The sequence below is a fragment of the Pelobates fuscus genome, chromosome 7 (assembly GCF_036172605.1).
Source record: "Pelobates fuscus isolate aPelFus1 chromosome 7, aPelFus1.pri, whole genome shotgun sequence".
Classification (NCBI taxonomy): Eukaryota; Metazoa; Chordata; class Amphibia; order Anura; family Pelobatidae; genus Pelobates; species Pelobates fuscus.
Genome location: NC_086323.1, coordinates 162,916,068 through 162,934,645, shown reverse-complemented (window position 1 = coordinate 162,934,645; position 18,578 = coordinate 162,916,068). Strand labels below are relative to the sequence as shown.

At 38.5% G+C, this 18,578-nt stretch overlaps 1 protein-coding gene across 1 annotated transcript in view; it reads right to left on the bottom strand.

Moving 5' to 3' along the window:
• DNAH12 (dynein axonemal heavy chain 12) overlaps nucleotides 1-18,578 on the bottom strand; it is a 133,101-nt gene that overhangs the window by 50,896 nt on the left and 63,627 nt on the right. Inside the window, exons 19-35 of the mRNA XM_063426881.1 lie at nucleotides 17,208-17,408; nucleotides 16,726-16,920; nucleotides 16,264-16,385; nucleotides 15,101-15,383; nucleotides 13,903-14,022; nucleotides 12,458-12,614; nucleotides 12,091-12,263; nucleotides 10,747-10,899; nucleotides 9,576-9,815; nucleotides 9,204-9,449; nucleotides 8,690-8,809; nucleotides 8,299-8,408; nucleotides 7,136-7,316; nucleotides 6,819-6,959; nucleotides 5,982-6,065; nucleotides 5,712-5,900; nucleotides 3,123-3,242 (exon numbers count right to left, since the gene is read on the bottom strand). Of these exons, the coding sequence (XP_063282951.1) occupies nucleotides 3,123-3,242; nucleotides 5,712-5,900; nucleotides 5,982-6,065; nucleotides 6,819-6,959; nucleotides 7,136-7,316; nucleotides 8,299-8,408; nucleotides 8,690-8,809; nucleotides 9,204-9,449; nucleotides 9,576-9,815; nucleotides 10,747-10,899; nucleotides 12,091-12,263; nucleotides 12,458-12,614; nucleotides 13,903-14,022; nucleotides 15,101-15,383; nucleotides 16,264-16,385; nucleotides 16,726-16,920; nucleotides 17,208-17,408 (2,835 nt within the window). The remainder of the gene's footprint in view (nucleotides 1-3,122; nucleotides 3,243-5,711; nucleotides 5,901-5,981; nucleotides 6,066-6,818; nucleotides 6,960-7,135; nucleotides 7,317-8,298; nucleotides 8,409-8,689; nucleotides 8,810-9,203; nucleotides 9,450-9,575; nucleotides 9,816-10,746; nucleotides 10,900-12,090; nucleotides 12,264-12,457; nucleotides 12,615-13,902; nucleotides 14,023-15,100; nucleotides 15,384-16,263; nucleotides 16,386-16,725; nucleotides 16,921-17,207; nucleotides 17,409-18,578) is intronic.

Here is an 18,578-nt window from a genome sequence, read left to right as displayed (position 1 = left end):
TTCAGCTGTTGCCCCTTTGATTTATTTTCCCCTACAGTCCCATTAGGTAGCTAACTGAGCAGTCAAATCTATAATGATCATTCAGCTTAGCATCACACCTAATGGATGACTTGAGGTCAGTGAGAGAGAAGTACTAAATGATTAGCAGGGTAAACATTTGACTTCAGCTGACCACTCAGCACTGACCGAGTAGAAAGACACCAGGGAGGAGATGAACAGAGGGATTGGTCAGCTAAACTGGAGTCCTTATAGGTTTTATTTTTTTAATCTTTATTTTCTTAAAAAATAAAGTTCTATATGTGTGTGATCACTCTTGGCAACAATAAATCTTCGTGTGTCACAATTTTTCAGAGGGCAACAGTTCCAAATACAAAAAACAACAACAACAAAAACAAATCACCATCTCAACAGCTATGATGTACCTTCATCGATCAAAAGGCTGGTTTATAGTCATTTAAATACATTGCTAGGTACTAGTTCCCATCAAGCCCAGCATGGCACAAGTAGTAATCCAAGTAGTAAACTACTTTATAGCTAAAGGTTGCTTGGCAGGGCCATGTTTTTCATCCCAGCAGTTGTCGTCTACAATATTCAGTCATGCTAATTCAGTGTCTGGTTGAGTTTAACTGGAATTGTTACCATGGCACCTGAAGTGGTGGTAACGGACACTAAGGAATGCAACTCTTACCATGCATAGAACGTCTCTCATTCAGCTTAATTTAATGTGTGCAATACAGCAGCTGCGGATATCAAGTATGTCTAAATGTCTGTCTTTGTAATTGTCTTAGTCTCTGTGTGTCTCAATGTGCCTGTACATCTGCCAGCATGTCTCTGTTCCTCAGGTGGTATGACTTATGTTCTCTAGCACAGCTATCTGTATTTCTGTGTGCCTGTCAGTATGTTTTGTTGTATCTATGAGGTTATTGTGCAATGTCTCTATGGTTATGGTACCCGAAGAGCCCTGATGCCTCCCAGGTGAAGTAGTCAAACCATTTGCTATAGGTTTGACTTCTAACATGGGATCTATCAGACACTGCTCCCAGTGTCTTTGCAGTCAGAAGTTCTTTGCCTTAAGCAAAGCCAATGCCTCTGTAGCCAGAAACGTTCTGCATTGATTCTCCCAGCCAATAAACTGGCCCTGCACGGCAGAGCTTATCTCCTGAGTGCTAATGGAAGCTCCAGTTCTAACTTCCGGCTGCAGAGAGGCATGGAGCTGCACCCAACGGACCTCAGTTAAGGTTAGCAAACGGTTAGATTACTTAGATTGGGCGGGGGGGGAGGGGGGAATGACGAAAACAACTTCGCCACTGGGTTTTGGAGGGGACTACTTGCCAGCCTTTTACCCTGTGACTATGGCCTCTTTAATTTATTGTGATTGAGAGACCCTATGTATGGGTCTTCGAACACCCGAACAGTCTTGTTCGCATGGACCAAAACCGCAAATAGACTTCAGGGGGACTTAGCCGTGAATGTCCTGGAACTATTTTCAGCATGAAAACCTCGTGGTTCTCGGTCGGTCCTCCAGCGGCACTTAGCCGTGATTCTATGGAACTGTTTTGGGCATGGGACCATGTTTTGTATATGTTGTTCACCCAGATCAGGGCTATCAGGGGATGTAACATTTTATGGGGATATATTGTGTTTTGGGGGTACTTATGGTACTTTATAAAAATGTGTGTTTTTTTTCTGCCTGGGGATAATTAAGGTAATGCATTATCTGCCTTAAAGGGACACTATAGTCACATGAACAACTTTTGCTTAATGAAGCAGTTTTGGTATATAGAACATGCCCCTGCAGCCTCACTACTCAATCCTCTGCCATTTAGGAGTTAAATCCCTTTTTTTATGAACCCTAGTCACACCTCCCTGCATGTGACTTGCACAGCCTTCCATAAACACTTCCTGTAAAGAGAGCCCTATTTAGGCTTTCTTTATTACAAGTTCTGTTTAATTAAGATTTTCTTATCCCCTGCTTGTTAATAGCTTGCTAGACCCTGCAAGAGCCTCCTGTATGTGATTCACGTTCAATTTAGAGATTGAGATACAATTATTTAAGGTAAATTACATCTGTTTAAAAGTGAAACCAGTTTGTTTTTTTCATGCAGGCTCTATCAATCATAGCCAGGGGAGGTGTGGCTATGGCTGCATAAACAGAAACAAAGTGATTTAACTCCTAAATGACAGTGAATTGAGCAGTGAAATTGCAGGGGAATGATCTATACACTAAAACTGCTTTATTTAGCTAAAGTAATTTAGGTGACTATAGTGTTCCTTTAATTATATCACAAGCAAAGGGGAGGGATTGTGTACTGTATGTGGGAGTGTCATTCATTGTCACCTTGTTTCTATTGGCTTGTACACTTTGTGTCCCTGTGCCCAACAAGGTCCACCTGGGCGTCAACCTTGTTGGCAAACTTGCATAAAAGGCCAGCTTTGGCTTCCATTAAACAGACTTCATGAAGTTTAGGCTTATGTTTGGGGCATTGGAGAACTACATACACTCTGGGGGATTGCTATAATCACTATACTCCCCTGAGTATAATCACTAGCACTTCTAAGAGCTGCTACACTCTCTGGACTAGGAGAGGCTTACCCACTGGAAGCTGGATCCTGGTCTTGGTGGAGGACAGCGAGACCCCAACCAAGCTGCGGCGGTTCGTGGGGTTTACAGTGGTTATGGTGTTCCAGTGCAGTGCTTATGGTACTTGCAAGTACTAGGAAGCAGCGATTGACGGAGGTACCCGGTCGGGGTGCCAGGCGGTCCGTCACAGGGGGCACCCCTAGCACCATAACCAATACAGTGCACAGTGGTTCAACATTGCAGACATTGTGCAATACACATTTATTAGATTGTTGATACAGTGCTTATTTGTCCTTTAAATGTTTTGATTAACAATGAACGGATAATTAAATTTGCTTGCACATGTCATCAATAGATTGCTATCTAGATCTAGATGTACCATCTTCACAACCTACTTTTCGTTAACATAATAATTTTACAGCACTGCAGAATATGTTGGTAATTTATTCATAAAAAAGTCAGAAATAACAATAACTACCAAAATATATGTTAAATTATTACAACCCTTTTTAAAATCAGAGAAGTTAAAAGGAAAACTCACCATTATCCATACACGGGTGTTTTTATTTGTAGGGTCTTCTCTCACCAGGTCAAAAAGAAGCATTTCAAAGAGTCGGGTGAGCGAAATCACTACATTGCTATTGCTAGATGACACCAGCTCCTATACAACAAACGTAATGTGTGATCAGTTATTTCTGGAACATGCATATATATGCAGTGTATATAAGTGGAAATATAAGAACTGCAGATATTGTGAAATAGGCCTTAGCATAAAAGTCTTGCACATTAGCTAAGTAAGTTGCATTAGGTACTATTCCATTGTTTTGGATGATAAAATAAATAGTATTTTAAATGGAGCTAGTTGTTTTTTCTGTGTTTCATATCATACAGTGATCATAATAATTTCCAGATATACCAAATATTAATTAAATTAGTAAAGCTCCACTTTATGAAACTTGTCAGGAAGGGGTAATATTGGCACACCTAGGTTTATGAAATCCATATCTAAAGATGGCTGAGCATCATGGCAAACCTAGTGTACAAACATCTGCAGGACAAAGGTTAGGCCTCACTATTCTAGAATACCACTTTACATTAAACAATTTTTTGAAAATATATATATTTCAGAGAATTTGTCAAAAAGAATAAATGAGGTACACACTAGGGCACGCAGGTCAAGCCAGTATGCATAGATTTAAACACAGTGAGACTCGCAGGTCTCATTTCGTCCTTTAAATTAACAATGGCATCATCAAGCTTGTAACATCAAACATTTAGAGGAAATACTGAAACAAGTTGTGTACTATCCTGATCACAAGGTAATTGTCAAAACGATTATCTAAGAAGAGATACATTAGAGAATAGAGAGAGAGAATAAAAAAAGAAGATCGTGGAAATGGCAGAGATAGGCCTGGAAAAGAGATGTGAAAGGATGTAAGTCCCCTAATACATCCAATTTATCTACCATGGTGGCCCCTGACCACCTACCAAAGTGATGTCTATGGGCTAGTAATAAGTGCCTAAAATTCAGTAGTTTATGTAGTGGTTATCCAGTGTGTCCAAATTCCATATATGTTTGAGTACAGCCTGAGGTGCGAAATATGAGCTCCTCCATCGCCCTTAGGTTCTCCAACCTGGAGAACCAGTGCCTCAACGATAGTGGTATTAAGTGTTTAGAAGTATTCGATATTCAAATGGTCACAGATTTTGGTTTTTTTTTAAGCAGAAGTCACCACTGAGTTATAGTGGAGGAACAACAACACTGGTTGGAATAGAGTCGGTGATCCCTGAATCGCTTAATTATGTCATGGATCTTTTTCCAAAATGGGATTATCAGTGGGCAATCCCACCATATACGGTGGGAGGTTGCCCAAAGCGCCATATCATCTCCAACATCCACCATCCTAAAAGGGATCAAGACTGTGTTTTGCCTGTGGGATCCTACACCAGAACGATAAAAGTTTATAAAAAGATTCCTGAGACTTACTTTGCTAGGGACCAGTGGTGCGTTAAATCGCATTTTTTCCTACTGGGAATCGGAGAATGTGGTATTTAAGGCCATCTCCCAATGACCACAGAAAGTAGAGGTAGGGTAATTCCGTAGGCGCTGAAGGGTGGCATATGAAAAGAGATCACATGCTCCGGAGTCAGCTACGAGGCACAATTCCTTGAAGCTTGTTAATTCTCGCACCAGGCAAAGGTGCTGTGTATGTCCCGCCAAATAAGAAGTAATTTGGCAATGCCTAAAATATTGCATGAATATGGGTGCAGATCCATGCACTAGGTTCTGCAGCTGTATCCACCCAGCCGGTTCAGAAGCATGGCGTGCCTGCGGCACCTCCTACGACTATAAAGTATGAAAGGCCGTGGACTCCAAGAATTAAAAACCAATGGAGTTAATGGTGAGGGTAAGGAGCTTAAATTCAGTGGCTGTGCCAGAGAATGTCAGACTGACAACGTTGTCTTGATAAAAAGGATTGGTGGAAGATAAGCTGCTACTGATCAATTTCCCTAGCCACAAAAACATAAGCAAAGGCCTGCCAACTTAAACACACTCTCTACCTATTTCCAATATGCATCTGTCCCTTTCTTCACCCACTTGTTCACCCTCAGGAGATGACAGGCCTGGTAATATAGCTTAAATCTGGCCCCGCTATACCTCCCCTTGACATTGGCAGAGTCAGTTGGAGAAATTTTTATCTTGGTTTCTCCTTCTTTCAGATGTAGTCATTAAACAAATCCACCATGCCTAGCCCAGAGGTGGGGCAAGGACCAAAATTCCAGATCCTTAAGGAATGGCGTTAAGAGAGAAAGAAGATTTAGTTGGTATAGGGCTCCACTGATTGCATCTGATTGCACGTGGCTTCTACAGGGCACACCGCAATCATTCATACCCTGTAGGTCTTCTCATAATTTTTGAGTGTGCAGGCCTCTAGGAGCTCAAGGCTTTATGAGATTTCCCCAATACAAGGATATAGCAGGCATAATCTGTATGGCAACACGAGGCAGATGAGGAGAGATGGACTAGGTGGCTATCTTCCTTGATGGTAAAGTCATGCCCCCTAAACGTTATTATACATTTATTCCAACAATACAGTCTTGAGATATATCCTAATTTTAAGGAAGATACCTTGCACTGTTTTCGAAGAAACCTTAAGGAGGGTGGGATCAGCCATTCAAAAAGCTCCATCAGAAGTGAAAAGTGATCCTTGTTTTTCAGAGCTTCAGGAAGTGTATTCATCCAGGATTTTACAAGCGGCATCCAGCCAAGTTGCAGTGGCTCAAGGTAGATCATCCCACAGCGGCTTACTGTTGCAGGCTGAAAAAGAAAAAAAACATTTAGCATCCTAATCCAGTAACAAGCAAGCACTAGAGTATTAATGATCATCTCTAAACTTACTGAGGCCTGGGAGAGGTCCATTGTTTCAAAGATCAGACTCATTTGAGGGGACATCTGAATGATTTCACCACTCATCAGGCACAGCTGGAAATACAAAGAATATAAAAGATTTCTTTTAGATGTTAAACTTACCAAGTAAAGTGTTTGGCAGCTTAAGGTATAGGGCTATTTTTTAATGACCCTTATGGTAAAGCTGATATCAGAAAGTATTGATATAGTGGGATTGTGATCACTTTGACATTGGACTGCGCACTAGCAGCTGTTAAAAGGAAACTATAGTGCCAGGAAAACAACCTGAGAGGGGATATGATAACATTATACAAATATATTCGGGGCCAGTACAAACCATTATCTGGAAATCTATTCATAAACAGGGCTATACATAGGACACGAGGTCACACATTTAGGCTGGAAAAAAGGAGATTTCATCTAAGGCAAAGAAAAGGTTTTTATATAGTAAGAGCAATAAAGATATGGAATACTCGGCCTGAAGAGGTGGTTTTATCAGAGTCCATACAGATGTTTAAACTGCAATTGGATAAATACTTGCAAAAACATAACATACAGGGATATAATTTCTAATTAGTGGGGTAATAGCTGCTTGATCCAAGGAGACATCTAACTGCTATTTTGGGGTCATGAAGGAATTTTTTCCTAGTTTGTTGCAAAATTGGAAGCGCTTCAGACTGTTTTTTTTTCCTTCTTTTGGATCAACAGCAAAAGCATATGTGAGGAAGGCTGAACTTGATGGACACAAGTCTCTTTTCAGCTATGTAACTATGTAATATCAGGCATAATTAAATAATTAACTCAAGGCAAAATTATATGAGCATTTACCTTTTTATTATCATCTAGCACAGTGTTCATACTTTCTATCCATAAAGTATCAATTGGTCCATCAAATATGACCCACTTCCGCTCACTGGTCTCAGATAACGCAAACTCACGGAAAGTGTTTGCAACGATGCCATCAGTCCACTGCAACAAAATAGTCAACATTATACTTTCATTAAAAAAAAAAGTCACTCTCTCAAATCCTATTAGATAACATACAGATAGAGGACTAATTACAATTTTATTCTGACGATACATATAGGATATTGCTGGTTTTGTTACAAAAATTACAATTTGAAAGAGTAATGGATTAATAATACCTCATGTGATACTGGATCGAATTGTCCGAACAGTTGGCCCATGGTGATGGATTTAGGATTGACTGTTCTGTGGATAACTTTTTCTTCCTCGCATCCTTTTTCATTCATTAGAGAAAGGGTATCAGCCAAAACGTGAAGGACCTTTGTTTTGCCAGAGAAAGGCTCTCCAACTAACATAAAACTAAAAAACAAAAAAGTTATTATCTGATATATATGGGTGTTATGTGCTTGTATCCCTACAGTGGACCAGAACCTCCACAGCTTATTGTAGTGGTTCTGGAATAAAGAGCCGGTCCCTGTAGGGTCAGCAATGCAAACACTGCCTTTTCTAAGAAAATAAACTGTTTACATTGCATTCTAAGGCCACGTCTAGTTGTCCAATAATTTAAATAGTTATAACAACACTCTAGCATATATGTTTGTATTCCAAATATTAGAGTATTCCTTTAACCAGTGAACAGAGAGATGTTGTTAGGCTAAAAGGTCCATGATTCTCTTCCTCCCTTGCTTCACTGCTTCTTTCCTTATATCTGTTACCTCATCTATTGTTCTCCCCTTGGTACGATAATGGATGTCCTATGAGAATAAATCTTTAATTGCAACCGTATTTGTGCAAATGACATCTAATGACACAGATTGCACTGGCCCTCCTACTATTTATCTTTACCTGTGTTTGCTACATTTTCTTTCTTTCTTTGTTGTAATGTTTTTGACAAATTGTGATTAAGACAATAAATTAAATTATTAACGTCTGAAATTCACTTTGAATTCCCAATTCATGTGAATTTTAAATATGGGTTGATACCAGTAAAATAAGAAAACAATGACACACACCAACACCAATGCTTGCTAACTATAAATGATTTAGGTGGCTTTAATATTTTGGGATTGAGTACTGAAGTAACACCATAAAATTTCAGCACACTTTAATTTTGTGACATATTTGTTTTATACATGCTGCCTATTAAACAAGCCTAATATTTTGCAGCTACTATTTCTCTATTTTCTTATGGACAATTTAATCCTGTATGTTAGTTTTTATGCATCAACTATGCGATTTGAACTTGAGATTTAGCTTTTAATTCCCTTTTGAAAACTTTACCCTATCCAGTATCTGTGTTGCCAAGTAAATACTTAGCAAAATTACAGTGGTATAAACTCACCCATGCCTTACGATCATCATTTCATATGATTGAATCATTTTCTCCAAAAATACAGCCTCTGGCAGAACGTTGTGTTTGATGCAGCTTTCTTGAGCGCATTCTAGTAAATCCTGCACAATTGTATAAATAGGTGTTGCAGTTCTTTATTGGTTAATCATAGACTTCTATGTCAAAAGTTCGACATGTTTTTTTTTTTCATAGAATAGACACAAAGAAACTGTACTGTAATAGATTATAGGCCACCCCATTCTAGTATTATCAAAGAAATTATGAAATATTGATTAGTTTACATTTGAAAACTAAAATGAGAAGGAATAAATTACTCGCCATAAGCGTGACCAACTGCTTAACTGATCATAATTCCCAATCAAATCTAAACTGATGCACTTACTTTGTAATCGGCTTCAGGAAGTTGGATACCAGGAAACAGATCACTGGTAATCCCAGCGAAGAGAGGGATATCGTGTGACAAAAATTTGGGCTCATTTACATCCTTGATAGATCGAAGAAGCTAAATTATCAAGGAAAAAAAAGAATATTAAAGCCATAAGTGACGGCAAGATGTCTTAGAACATAACACTGCATACATATTTTGCGTGAAAGTGCAACGTGTAATTAAATATGAACAATTTTGCTTAGTTACAAAAAAAAAAAAATTATTTTAAAACATTTGCAATGCAAAAATAACAAGTCCCATACAGATTAGAGCAGGGGTGCCCATAAGGTAGGTCCCCAGATGTTTTAAAATACAGCTTCCATGATGCATTGTTATTCTAAAAGCATGCTAAAAGTGTGTAAAGCATCATGGGAGTTGTAGTTTTACAACATCTGGGGATCTACCTTTTGGGCACCCACGGATTAGAAGGACGGATATTTTATATTAAAAAAGGGCATTTTAAACTTACAAGTATATCTTCATTTTCATTGGGATATTTCAGTTTAAGATTCCCAGCAGCCACTAAAACAGCCTTTACTGCACGCATCCCATAGTCGTAGTGGAACTGAGAGGAAAGTTGCTCTGAGCACAGCCTGTATGTCATTACGATCTTCACTGAGAGAGGTTTAGCATGTAGAAAGCCGTATGAATACAGGGAGATCTCCGCAATCAGAGCGTAGTTTGGAACCATCATGGCAACTGTCCGAAACAAAACCTAAAATGGGAAGTGGTTAAAAAAAAAGAAAAGAAAAAAAAAAAGGAATAGTAAAGGATTCACAATACAACCAAAACAGTATATACATCACGGAGATATATATTCAATAAAGTTTGGGATTCTTACCTTGAGGTTGTCAGGCAATTCTGAACGGCCTGCATAACCAGGATTCATAGTAATGGCTACAAAGCAGTTTGGATTCAGCTTTAGTTCAGTTCCTTCAAAGTTAAATAGTTCCATTTTCATCTGGATGGCTCTCTGAATACACAGGATCTGCTGTGCGACTACAGAAAGTACTTCCAACTCAATGCGGTTAAACTCATCAAAGCATGCCCAGGCACCCGAGGAGGCCAAACCTTTGAAAAACTGTAGTGAGAAAGAACGTAAAAAGGAAATACACAAATACAAATATGAATGATACATTTTCTGCATGGCTTAGGTCAGGCATAGGCAACCTTCGGCACTCCAGATGTTTTGGACTATGCCTCCCATGCTGCTTTGCCAGCATTATGGGTGTAAGAGCATTATGGGTGTTGTAGTCCACCACAACTGGACTGCCAAAGGTTGCCTACCCCTGGCTTAGGTAATAGAAAGTCAATTTACCCTTTCCAGTTCCAGATCTTTCCAGTGATAGGTTTTTACAGCGTTTGTTCCATAAAATTGATAGTGCATAGGTGAGCAGAAGGTATAGGAACATATTGGGTAAAACCCTTGCTTCCACATATGATGCCACACAGAGGAAAGTGTACATCTGCAGCTAAAATTAATTGGATGTATAGAAGCAGGGACCTCCTTGCACCATAAGTTACGCAAGGGGCATTATGTGATTATGGTGCTTGGAGTGGTGCGTGGAGTCCCTTTAGTGGCCATGGATGCCAGAGTATGGGATTACACTCATACAGCAATCAGTAACAAAGACAAAAAGTCATGAGAGATGTAGGATACACCATGTAACACTGAAACTTGATATTTGAATTGTTAAATATAAGAAATAATGAAACAAACAGGTACAGATGCCATTACAGCAGAGTAACACAAAATATTGGTAGGAAGTAAAAATGCTGAGATAATAAAAAAATACAAAAAAACAAAAACAAAAAAAAACATAGACATCCGTTTTTTCCGTAAAAAAAATCAAAACAAGTTAATAATTATCCATAGAAAAAGTGCAGGTGTCATGCAAGTAGAAACAGTGCTGTAATGCACTATTTCTACGGTGTATGTGTCCCTGCATTTGTTCGACAGATCTACATTGACAAACTACTTTTTGTACTTTCTATATTCTGTTTCGTGTTACCTTTGACATTGCAATATAATCCAGACCATCAGAGCAGTTGAACACAACACATTGCACCGCTAGAGCTTTGGCCAGATCCTTTGTAGTCTCTGTTTTTCCAGTTCCGGCAGGTCCCTCTGGTGCACCACCAAGACTTAGGAAAAAGGCTCCAATCTGCCAAAAAACAGATACTTGGACTTAATGTTTATGAGTTTAGGAATTAAGCATATTAAGAGTATTGACAATGAGCAATTCTGGTCACAGTTCTATAAATGGGGATCAGAAGGTATCCACACTGTTCCGTTTTTAGAAAGCTACAAGGCATTTTTTTTTCTCTACATAAAGTTTGATATTGTACAAGGAAAACATTTTCTGATAAGTTAGAGATTTAGACAATTGATTTATCACAACCATTCCAAAGCTATTATGAGGACTCATAGTATCGGTTCAGTTAGAAACATAGAAACATAGAATGTGACGGCAGATAAGAACCATTCAGCCCAACTAGTCTGCCCAATATTTCAAAATACTTTCATTAGTCCCTGGCCTTATCTTACGTCTGGGATAGCCTTATGCCTATCCCAGGCATGCTTAAACTCCCTCACTGTGTTAACCTCTACCACTTCAGCTGGAAGGCTATTCCATGCATCCACTACCCTCTCAGTAAAGTAATACTTCCTGATATTATTTTTAATCCTTTGTCCCTCTAATTTAAGACTATGTTGTCTTGTTGTGGTAGTTTTTCTTCTTTTAAATATAGTCTCCTCCTTTACTGTGTTGATTCCCTTTATGTATTTAAATGTTTCTATCATATCCCCCCTGTCTCGTCTGTCCTCTAAGCTCTCGTCTGTCCTCTAAGCTATACATGTTAAGATCCTTTAACCTTTCCTGGTAAGTTTTATCCTGCAATCCATGAACCAGTTTAGTGGTCCTTCTCTGAACTCTCTCTAAAGTATCAATATCCTTCTGAAGATACGGTCTCCAGTACTGCGTACAATACTCCAAGTGAGGTCTCACCAGTGTTCTGCACAATGGCATGAACACCTCTCCCTTCACCTAGAATTACAGCACCAAATACTATAAAAATGTGTGAGCGGGGGGAGGGGGGGTTTGCTATGTGATATGTATACATAACATACGTATGTCTAGCCACCTGACACCAACATTGTGGCACGTCACTGAACTTTCCACACTTGTCATCCAAATTAACAGATATTAACCATAGAACTGGTAGTAAAGTAACCCAGAGAAGCAGGTGCTGGTAATACCACTATGAAAAATATTGCTTGATACAGGGAATTGCTTAGGAGAGTTTATATGTCGTAACAAATGTCCTCTAAGCGGAAACACAATGTATCTTCATACCAAAGTCCGGTAGCACCTGTCTGTGAGTGGAGTAATGACAAGACGAGGCGAGTTTCCCAGATACTCATAGGCATATTTCACATTGCAGTTTATGATCCGAACACGCGCATTCTCATTTTCCCAGTAATACCGCAACTGGGAGAGCCACTGGAAATCTGTTTCATGGGTAACACCTAGTAGAAGGGGAGATTTTTGTGAACAGTTACATGAATGTAATATATTTTCTGAAGTGAATACATTTTACTAGTTTAAAAAACAAAATAGTACATTTGTGAACAGTTGTGAAAGGCCTGCGCAGTGTAAACTAATCAGTGAAAATACACTACTAGCTACAGTGCACTATACTGCGAAGAGTTAAACATGGTACCTGTTCCGATCATATCCATGACCACATCTCGAGCATGTACGTCAATGGTGACCAAAGCCCCGAGTGTAGTCCTTGTCTGTTTGGACAACTTTCCTCTTACAAGTTCAACTATGTCATTAAGCTGCAGCTGGAGGGTGTCGTAGTAGTTTTTCAAGCCCTATGTGGATAGACTGGGGTTAATATAAAATTATATAATACATAAATATATAAGCTTGGAGTTTTGTTAGGTTTAAAATTAATGTTCCGATACTTTGAAATAATGTTTTCAACTTTACGTCACTGGACCTGTGCACAAAAGTATCTTGACAAGGTAGAACATTTTAGCTAACTCATCACATATACGCATTCTGTAAATTTGACCAGTATAATTCATAAATTTAATTCATCTTACTAAGCAGTATGGCTGTGAATCTAATATATATATATATATATATATATATATTAACTCAGAGAAAAGCACACTGAGAAGGTCTTTGTAAATTAGATTACTGCTTTATTTTTCAGAGATAAACACCCATGAACAGTGTCAACGTTTCAGTCCGACTCCAAGCGTTAAGACTTTTTTTTGAGTGAGCTTTATATAAAAAACATGCACATATACATACGCACACATGTATTTAAGAAACAGTGAAAAAAAGGTAGAGAGTTTACAAGTTGGAAAAAATTATCTGCTAGTCAGCTATTTTAAGCTCACACTTGCAAACCTGTGTGTCAATGTCTGACATAAGCCCTAAATGAGTTTGCCTGGGTATACCATCAATGTAAATGTGTTATGCAGTTTGGAGTCTATCTTTGTGTCGTGGTCCCTGGACACCGCTGTGCTCAAGTTGATGGTGTACACCAGTCTGAGTCCTTTCACTGACATTCGTCATAAGTGTTTTGGTGTCATAACTGACACAAGCCAATAGCAGCTGCCCTGGGGTTATTTAAGGCCACACTGACCACTCCTCTTTGCCCGGTCATAGTTTCCGTTACACGAGATTGCATGATAGTTATCTGGTGTGTGTGTTCAGGTTTGGACTCAGCTCTGTTTCGGGCTTCCCTGATCTCGACAATCCTAGAACTTGGCTGTGTTATCTTGCTTATCCATATTTCTATACTCCTTGACCAATGCTTGTCCCTGTTTATTCTTTGTCTATTGTCGAACCGTTTTCTATACTATGCCATGTTAAGCTCGGCTTTGTGCATTGGGATGCCTTGACACTTTGCAGTATTATGTCTGTCCTCATTGCTGTTTATGTTTATGCTTACTCCTTTGCTGTTTTATGTCGGTCACTTCATTTGTTGTATTAGATCTTTCCCTGACTTCACCTTTGTAGTATTTTTTTATGTATTGTGTCTATCCCAACATCTGCGTTGTAATATACATGTGCCTGCAAGTTGGTTATAATAGTGTACCCTAGACTGAAACAAATAATTTATTCTCCAGTAGAGGAAGGCCATACCTCTAGTCCACTGTGTATTGCTTCATGAACCTCACTTGTCCAGTACATTTGGGAGACACAAAGCACAACCTGCCCGGGCCAATCTCTCACCCACACTTTTCTTGGCGTTTCAGGATAGGCCTTTGTTTGATAAAAAGAATACATTTCTTTTAAAAAGAGCAGTTTTACAAGACCCACTGAATTCCAAACACCAGTGTACAAAGATACAAAAAATTAGCAAACAGAATAATAAAAGCTTCATTTTATAAAATTCACAAATATTCAAGTAAATATTTTGATATATTGTCATGTTACAACATTTCTATAATTTATCTATAAAAAACTTTGTAAATAAAATTATGGATAAGCGCTATGTTAGCCACAGAGGATATATAGAAGGCAGCAAACACTTTTGGAGATGAGGAACTTTCTTATCCTCAACAAGATAAGCTAAAATATAATAGAGCAGCGTTTCCCAATTGGTGTTCCGCCAAAATGTCTAAAACCAGAATGGTCACGCGCACAGCAGTAATCCGGGAGCTGAGCAGGGAGATCACTGCTCCCTCGCCGCACGCACGCCAGCTGCTCAGCAGCCCCACTGGACCACAGGGGCATAGAGACTCCATGCCAGCACTCCTAAAGGTAGGGGGATGGGTGGAGTAAAATTTAAAAAATGCATGTGCGTCTGTTGGAAGTTTGTATGTGTTTGTGTGTCTGTCAAAGAGTATATTTGTGTTTGTCATGGAGAGTGTATGTGTGCTTGTCAGTGAGAGTGAGAGTGTGAGTGTGTGTCTTTCAAAGAGCATGGGTGTTTCAGTGTGTCAAGGTTTGTGTATGTCTCACTGTATATCAGTGTGTTTGTACGTGCCTATGTGTGTGTTTGTGTGTGTGTGTTTGTTTGTGTGTGTATGTCAGTGTGTGTATCTGAGTGTGTCAGTGTGTGTATATGACACTGTGTGTATGTGTCAATGTGTGTATCTGTGGGCGCAAGTGTGTGAATGTGTCACTGTGTGTTTCTTTGTGTGTGTATTTGTGAGTCAATATGTGTGTATCTGTATGGCACTATGTGCTAGTGTGTGTGTATCTGTGTGTCATAATACAACAAGAGTAATTTCCAACTGTAGCAGAATATTTCATTATAGCTAGCTGATTCCAAGTGACTTAATTCATGTTATTGTGTATGTATTTTAACTAACGTCCATTGATATAAAGATCTTACCAATCTCGACTTTGCAATAACGTCATGTATGCTACGCAGCATGACATCCTCCACTTGAATAAGCCATTTTTCCACTGCACCACGAGCTTCAGATGTGGAGATTGTTTGAATTAGCTCCACTCTCTCCCCTTCTGCACTATACATGGATTTAATGTCCAAATTGGGAAGAAATTCCAATTTAGCAATGCCTTCAAAGCACTTCTTTAAATGTGGTTGAACGCGCAGGGGATCCTTAGTCTCTGACAGTATTTCTAGCATTTCGTCATTTGACAAAAAGAAAAAGCTGTAATGAAAAATTTAAGACATTATACTATTAATATTTGTATAAATAATTGAAGGGATTTTTTTAACCACCCATGACAGATGACAATATTAAAAGAAATGGATGCACTACGCTACGCAACCTTTTTGCTTGAACCATAATCTCTTTACCTATAATATAAAAAAAATTGTGCAAGAACTTTCAAATACCCCAATAGTTTACTTTGTTGATATGTTATGTTATGCATGAGGAATGCCGTTGGGGTACCTTGTGCCTGTTTGTAAACCTATAATTGCACTGAAAAAATACCAAAGAAAAAAGAAATGGATGTAGAAAGATCGTTAGCTATTGTATGAGTGCATTTGTTGGTCTTTACAGAGAGAAACCACTATCAAACTCAATAGGTCTATCACAACAATAACCACAATACGCCCGATATTGTACATGCATTCTATGTTATATGATAATATTAAGTTATCAGATAAAATTATCTGGCCACAATGTTAATTTAGGACAGGAATAAACCTTAGAAAACGTTTATGAGCAGAAGTTACCTCTATGCTGCTGTCACCTTAAGCTCTTGTTGCTTAGGAAAGAGCAAAAACAATATAAAAAAAAGATATTAGACAAAAAGGAGAGCAGTGCTTCTTAGATATGTCGTGTGCACAAAAGTGCTACAGTGCATGTTTATGTGAAGGACACATGAAAATAACAAAAAAAAGGCATTTTGCACTGATGAAGGGTTGAAACCTGAAACGTTTGTTATTTTCATCAGTGTCCTTTTAAATACAAATGTACTGTAGCATTTTTATGCACACAGCATATCTAAGAAGCGCGGTTCTCCTTTTTGCCTTTTGATCTGATAAAATTAGGCGCTAATCTAAAAAGGGACAAACTGTACCGTGGGAAGAATAGTCTCTTTTTTTCCAGATAGGCATTGAGTCCTTTCATGATTTTATCAAGGAGCATATTGCTATCTTGTAGTTTTTCCAAAAGCCCCGTCATAGAGGTTGCACTTAAAACCTGGAATACAAATAAATAAAAAGCTTAATGTAAAGTACAATTTCCAATGGCTTTCAATATTGAAAACAAAGAAGATAATATCACCCAATCGTGCACTGTCCTGTCACATATAGATTGGCAAAGGTACCAAAGAAAATCTCAGGAGGGTTGCTTCCCCCCTTGCTTCCTACACACATATCATATTTCAAAGTTGTTAAAATATTTTTTTGTCTTTTGAAGTTTGTGGCATTTCGCTTTTTTTTAATCTATTTCCCCAGGTCACCTATTGGATTTAAGGTTGCTTTAAGCCATAGTATGTAGAAAGAGTCATTGTTGGATCCAGACAGTGAATCGTTTTTACCTTGGGGTCCTTTACACAATGTTTCATGATTTCTTTCCAGTTTCTGTCCACTGTTTGAAAGAGACGTCCTTCTTCAGGCATTTGCTGCATGATGTCCTCTGAGGAGAAGATGGGATCCAAATAAAGCCACTGAGCTTGCACCTTCAGCCATTCATCAATGGTGTCTTGGACATGTATCAGCCTTTCCTCCCATTGCTTAAAAACACGGTTTAAAACAAGAGGTTTATACAATGCTGAAGTTTACTCACTAAACTCTAAAATTGTTGCGAATTTTTGAGAATCACAGATTTTAGGCAACATTTATGGATATATAAATATTCTCAATTTGAGTTATTTTATGTAGTTATAAAAAAAAAAATAATTTGATTGCCAATTCCCAATCATTCTGGCTTAATGAACAACATCATCTGACTGTTAAAATGAAATAAATGTGAAAAACAATTGGAACATATTTGTGGATATCAAATGTTTACGACATCTACCTTTATTTCTTTCTCATACGGTTTGATAAATGGGGAGCCTCTCATTGTCTGAGTCTTTATGATCTGGTCATCAAGCGTGGTCTGAATCTCATCCACTGCCGACAAGATTGACACTCCAGAATCTCGATAGGCATTGGTGTTAAATGAAATGTTATCCCAACTCTCTTGCATCGTATGCATCGCCTTCTCAAGAGAGAATTCCTGTTGGCAAAAAAAATGTGTGTCTGTCAAAACTTTCTTTATGCTGCTGACCTGTTCGTTTTGCTACAACCTCTTGATTGATTGAAGATCATACATTTCAAAGCATCACAAATCTGCTATTTCTCAGACAGCGTCACAGAACTGGAATATCTTTCCAGTGGAAAAAATTAAGAAAGAAACGGACACAAAAATACAATTGAACAATGTAAATTATGTTGATAAAGAACTAGTAATAGAATCAGAGGTTTCTTCATTATCCAATTGGTTCTGCCATCATAATCTCTATCTGTTTGTTAACAGAGCATAAGTAGCAAATAGTGTACTGATAAGATACACATTGTAGGTTAACAATGTTAGGTATACAATTGTCAATGTGTACTTTCCTAACACGGGATTTGGTGAATGAGAACATGAAAGGGACTTTGGTGATGTGTGGAGATATGAACTTCGTTATGGATGGCGACTTAGATAATGCAAGGGATAATTTGGATAAACTCCATAGGAGAGATAGTGATAGATTAGCTGTGAAATGCTCAAAATATATGGTTGAATGTGGACTGTATGATCCATGGAGATTAATGCATGAGAATGAAAGAGACTTTACTTTTTACTCAGTATCCAAGAACATGTATTCCAGGCTGGACAGGTTTCTGATACAGGGCGCTCTCATTAGATATCAATTGGTCTGACCATGTTCCCATAACTTTGCATATAGACAAAATGGTTTTTCTCCCCCAATAGGCACTGGAAACTGAGTGATCACTTAGAGGATGCTGAAAATAGATCGCTAGCTGAAGGGATACTGAATGACTATTTTTTGGAAAATGTTTCGCATTAGGTTCCTGGCGAGGTGACATGGCATTCGCACAAGGCTCTGTTGAGAGGCCATTTGAGAGGCCATTTTCATTTTCTCACTTGAAGAGGAAAAATAACAGCAACTTAAGAAATTTGGAAAAAGAACTGTACAACCTAAACCAGGCAAATAAATTCGGCCCATCTTCCTCCCTGTCAGCAATGATAGGGGAGATTAAATCAAAAATTCACAAAATAAATTTGGATCTAACTACTCTCATGGTGAGACGCCTCAAGAAAGTGTTTTATTTAAAGGGTAACAAGGCCTCAACTCTCCTGGCGTCCAAACTCCGGCAGGTGAATGCCCATTCTAAAATT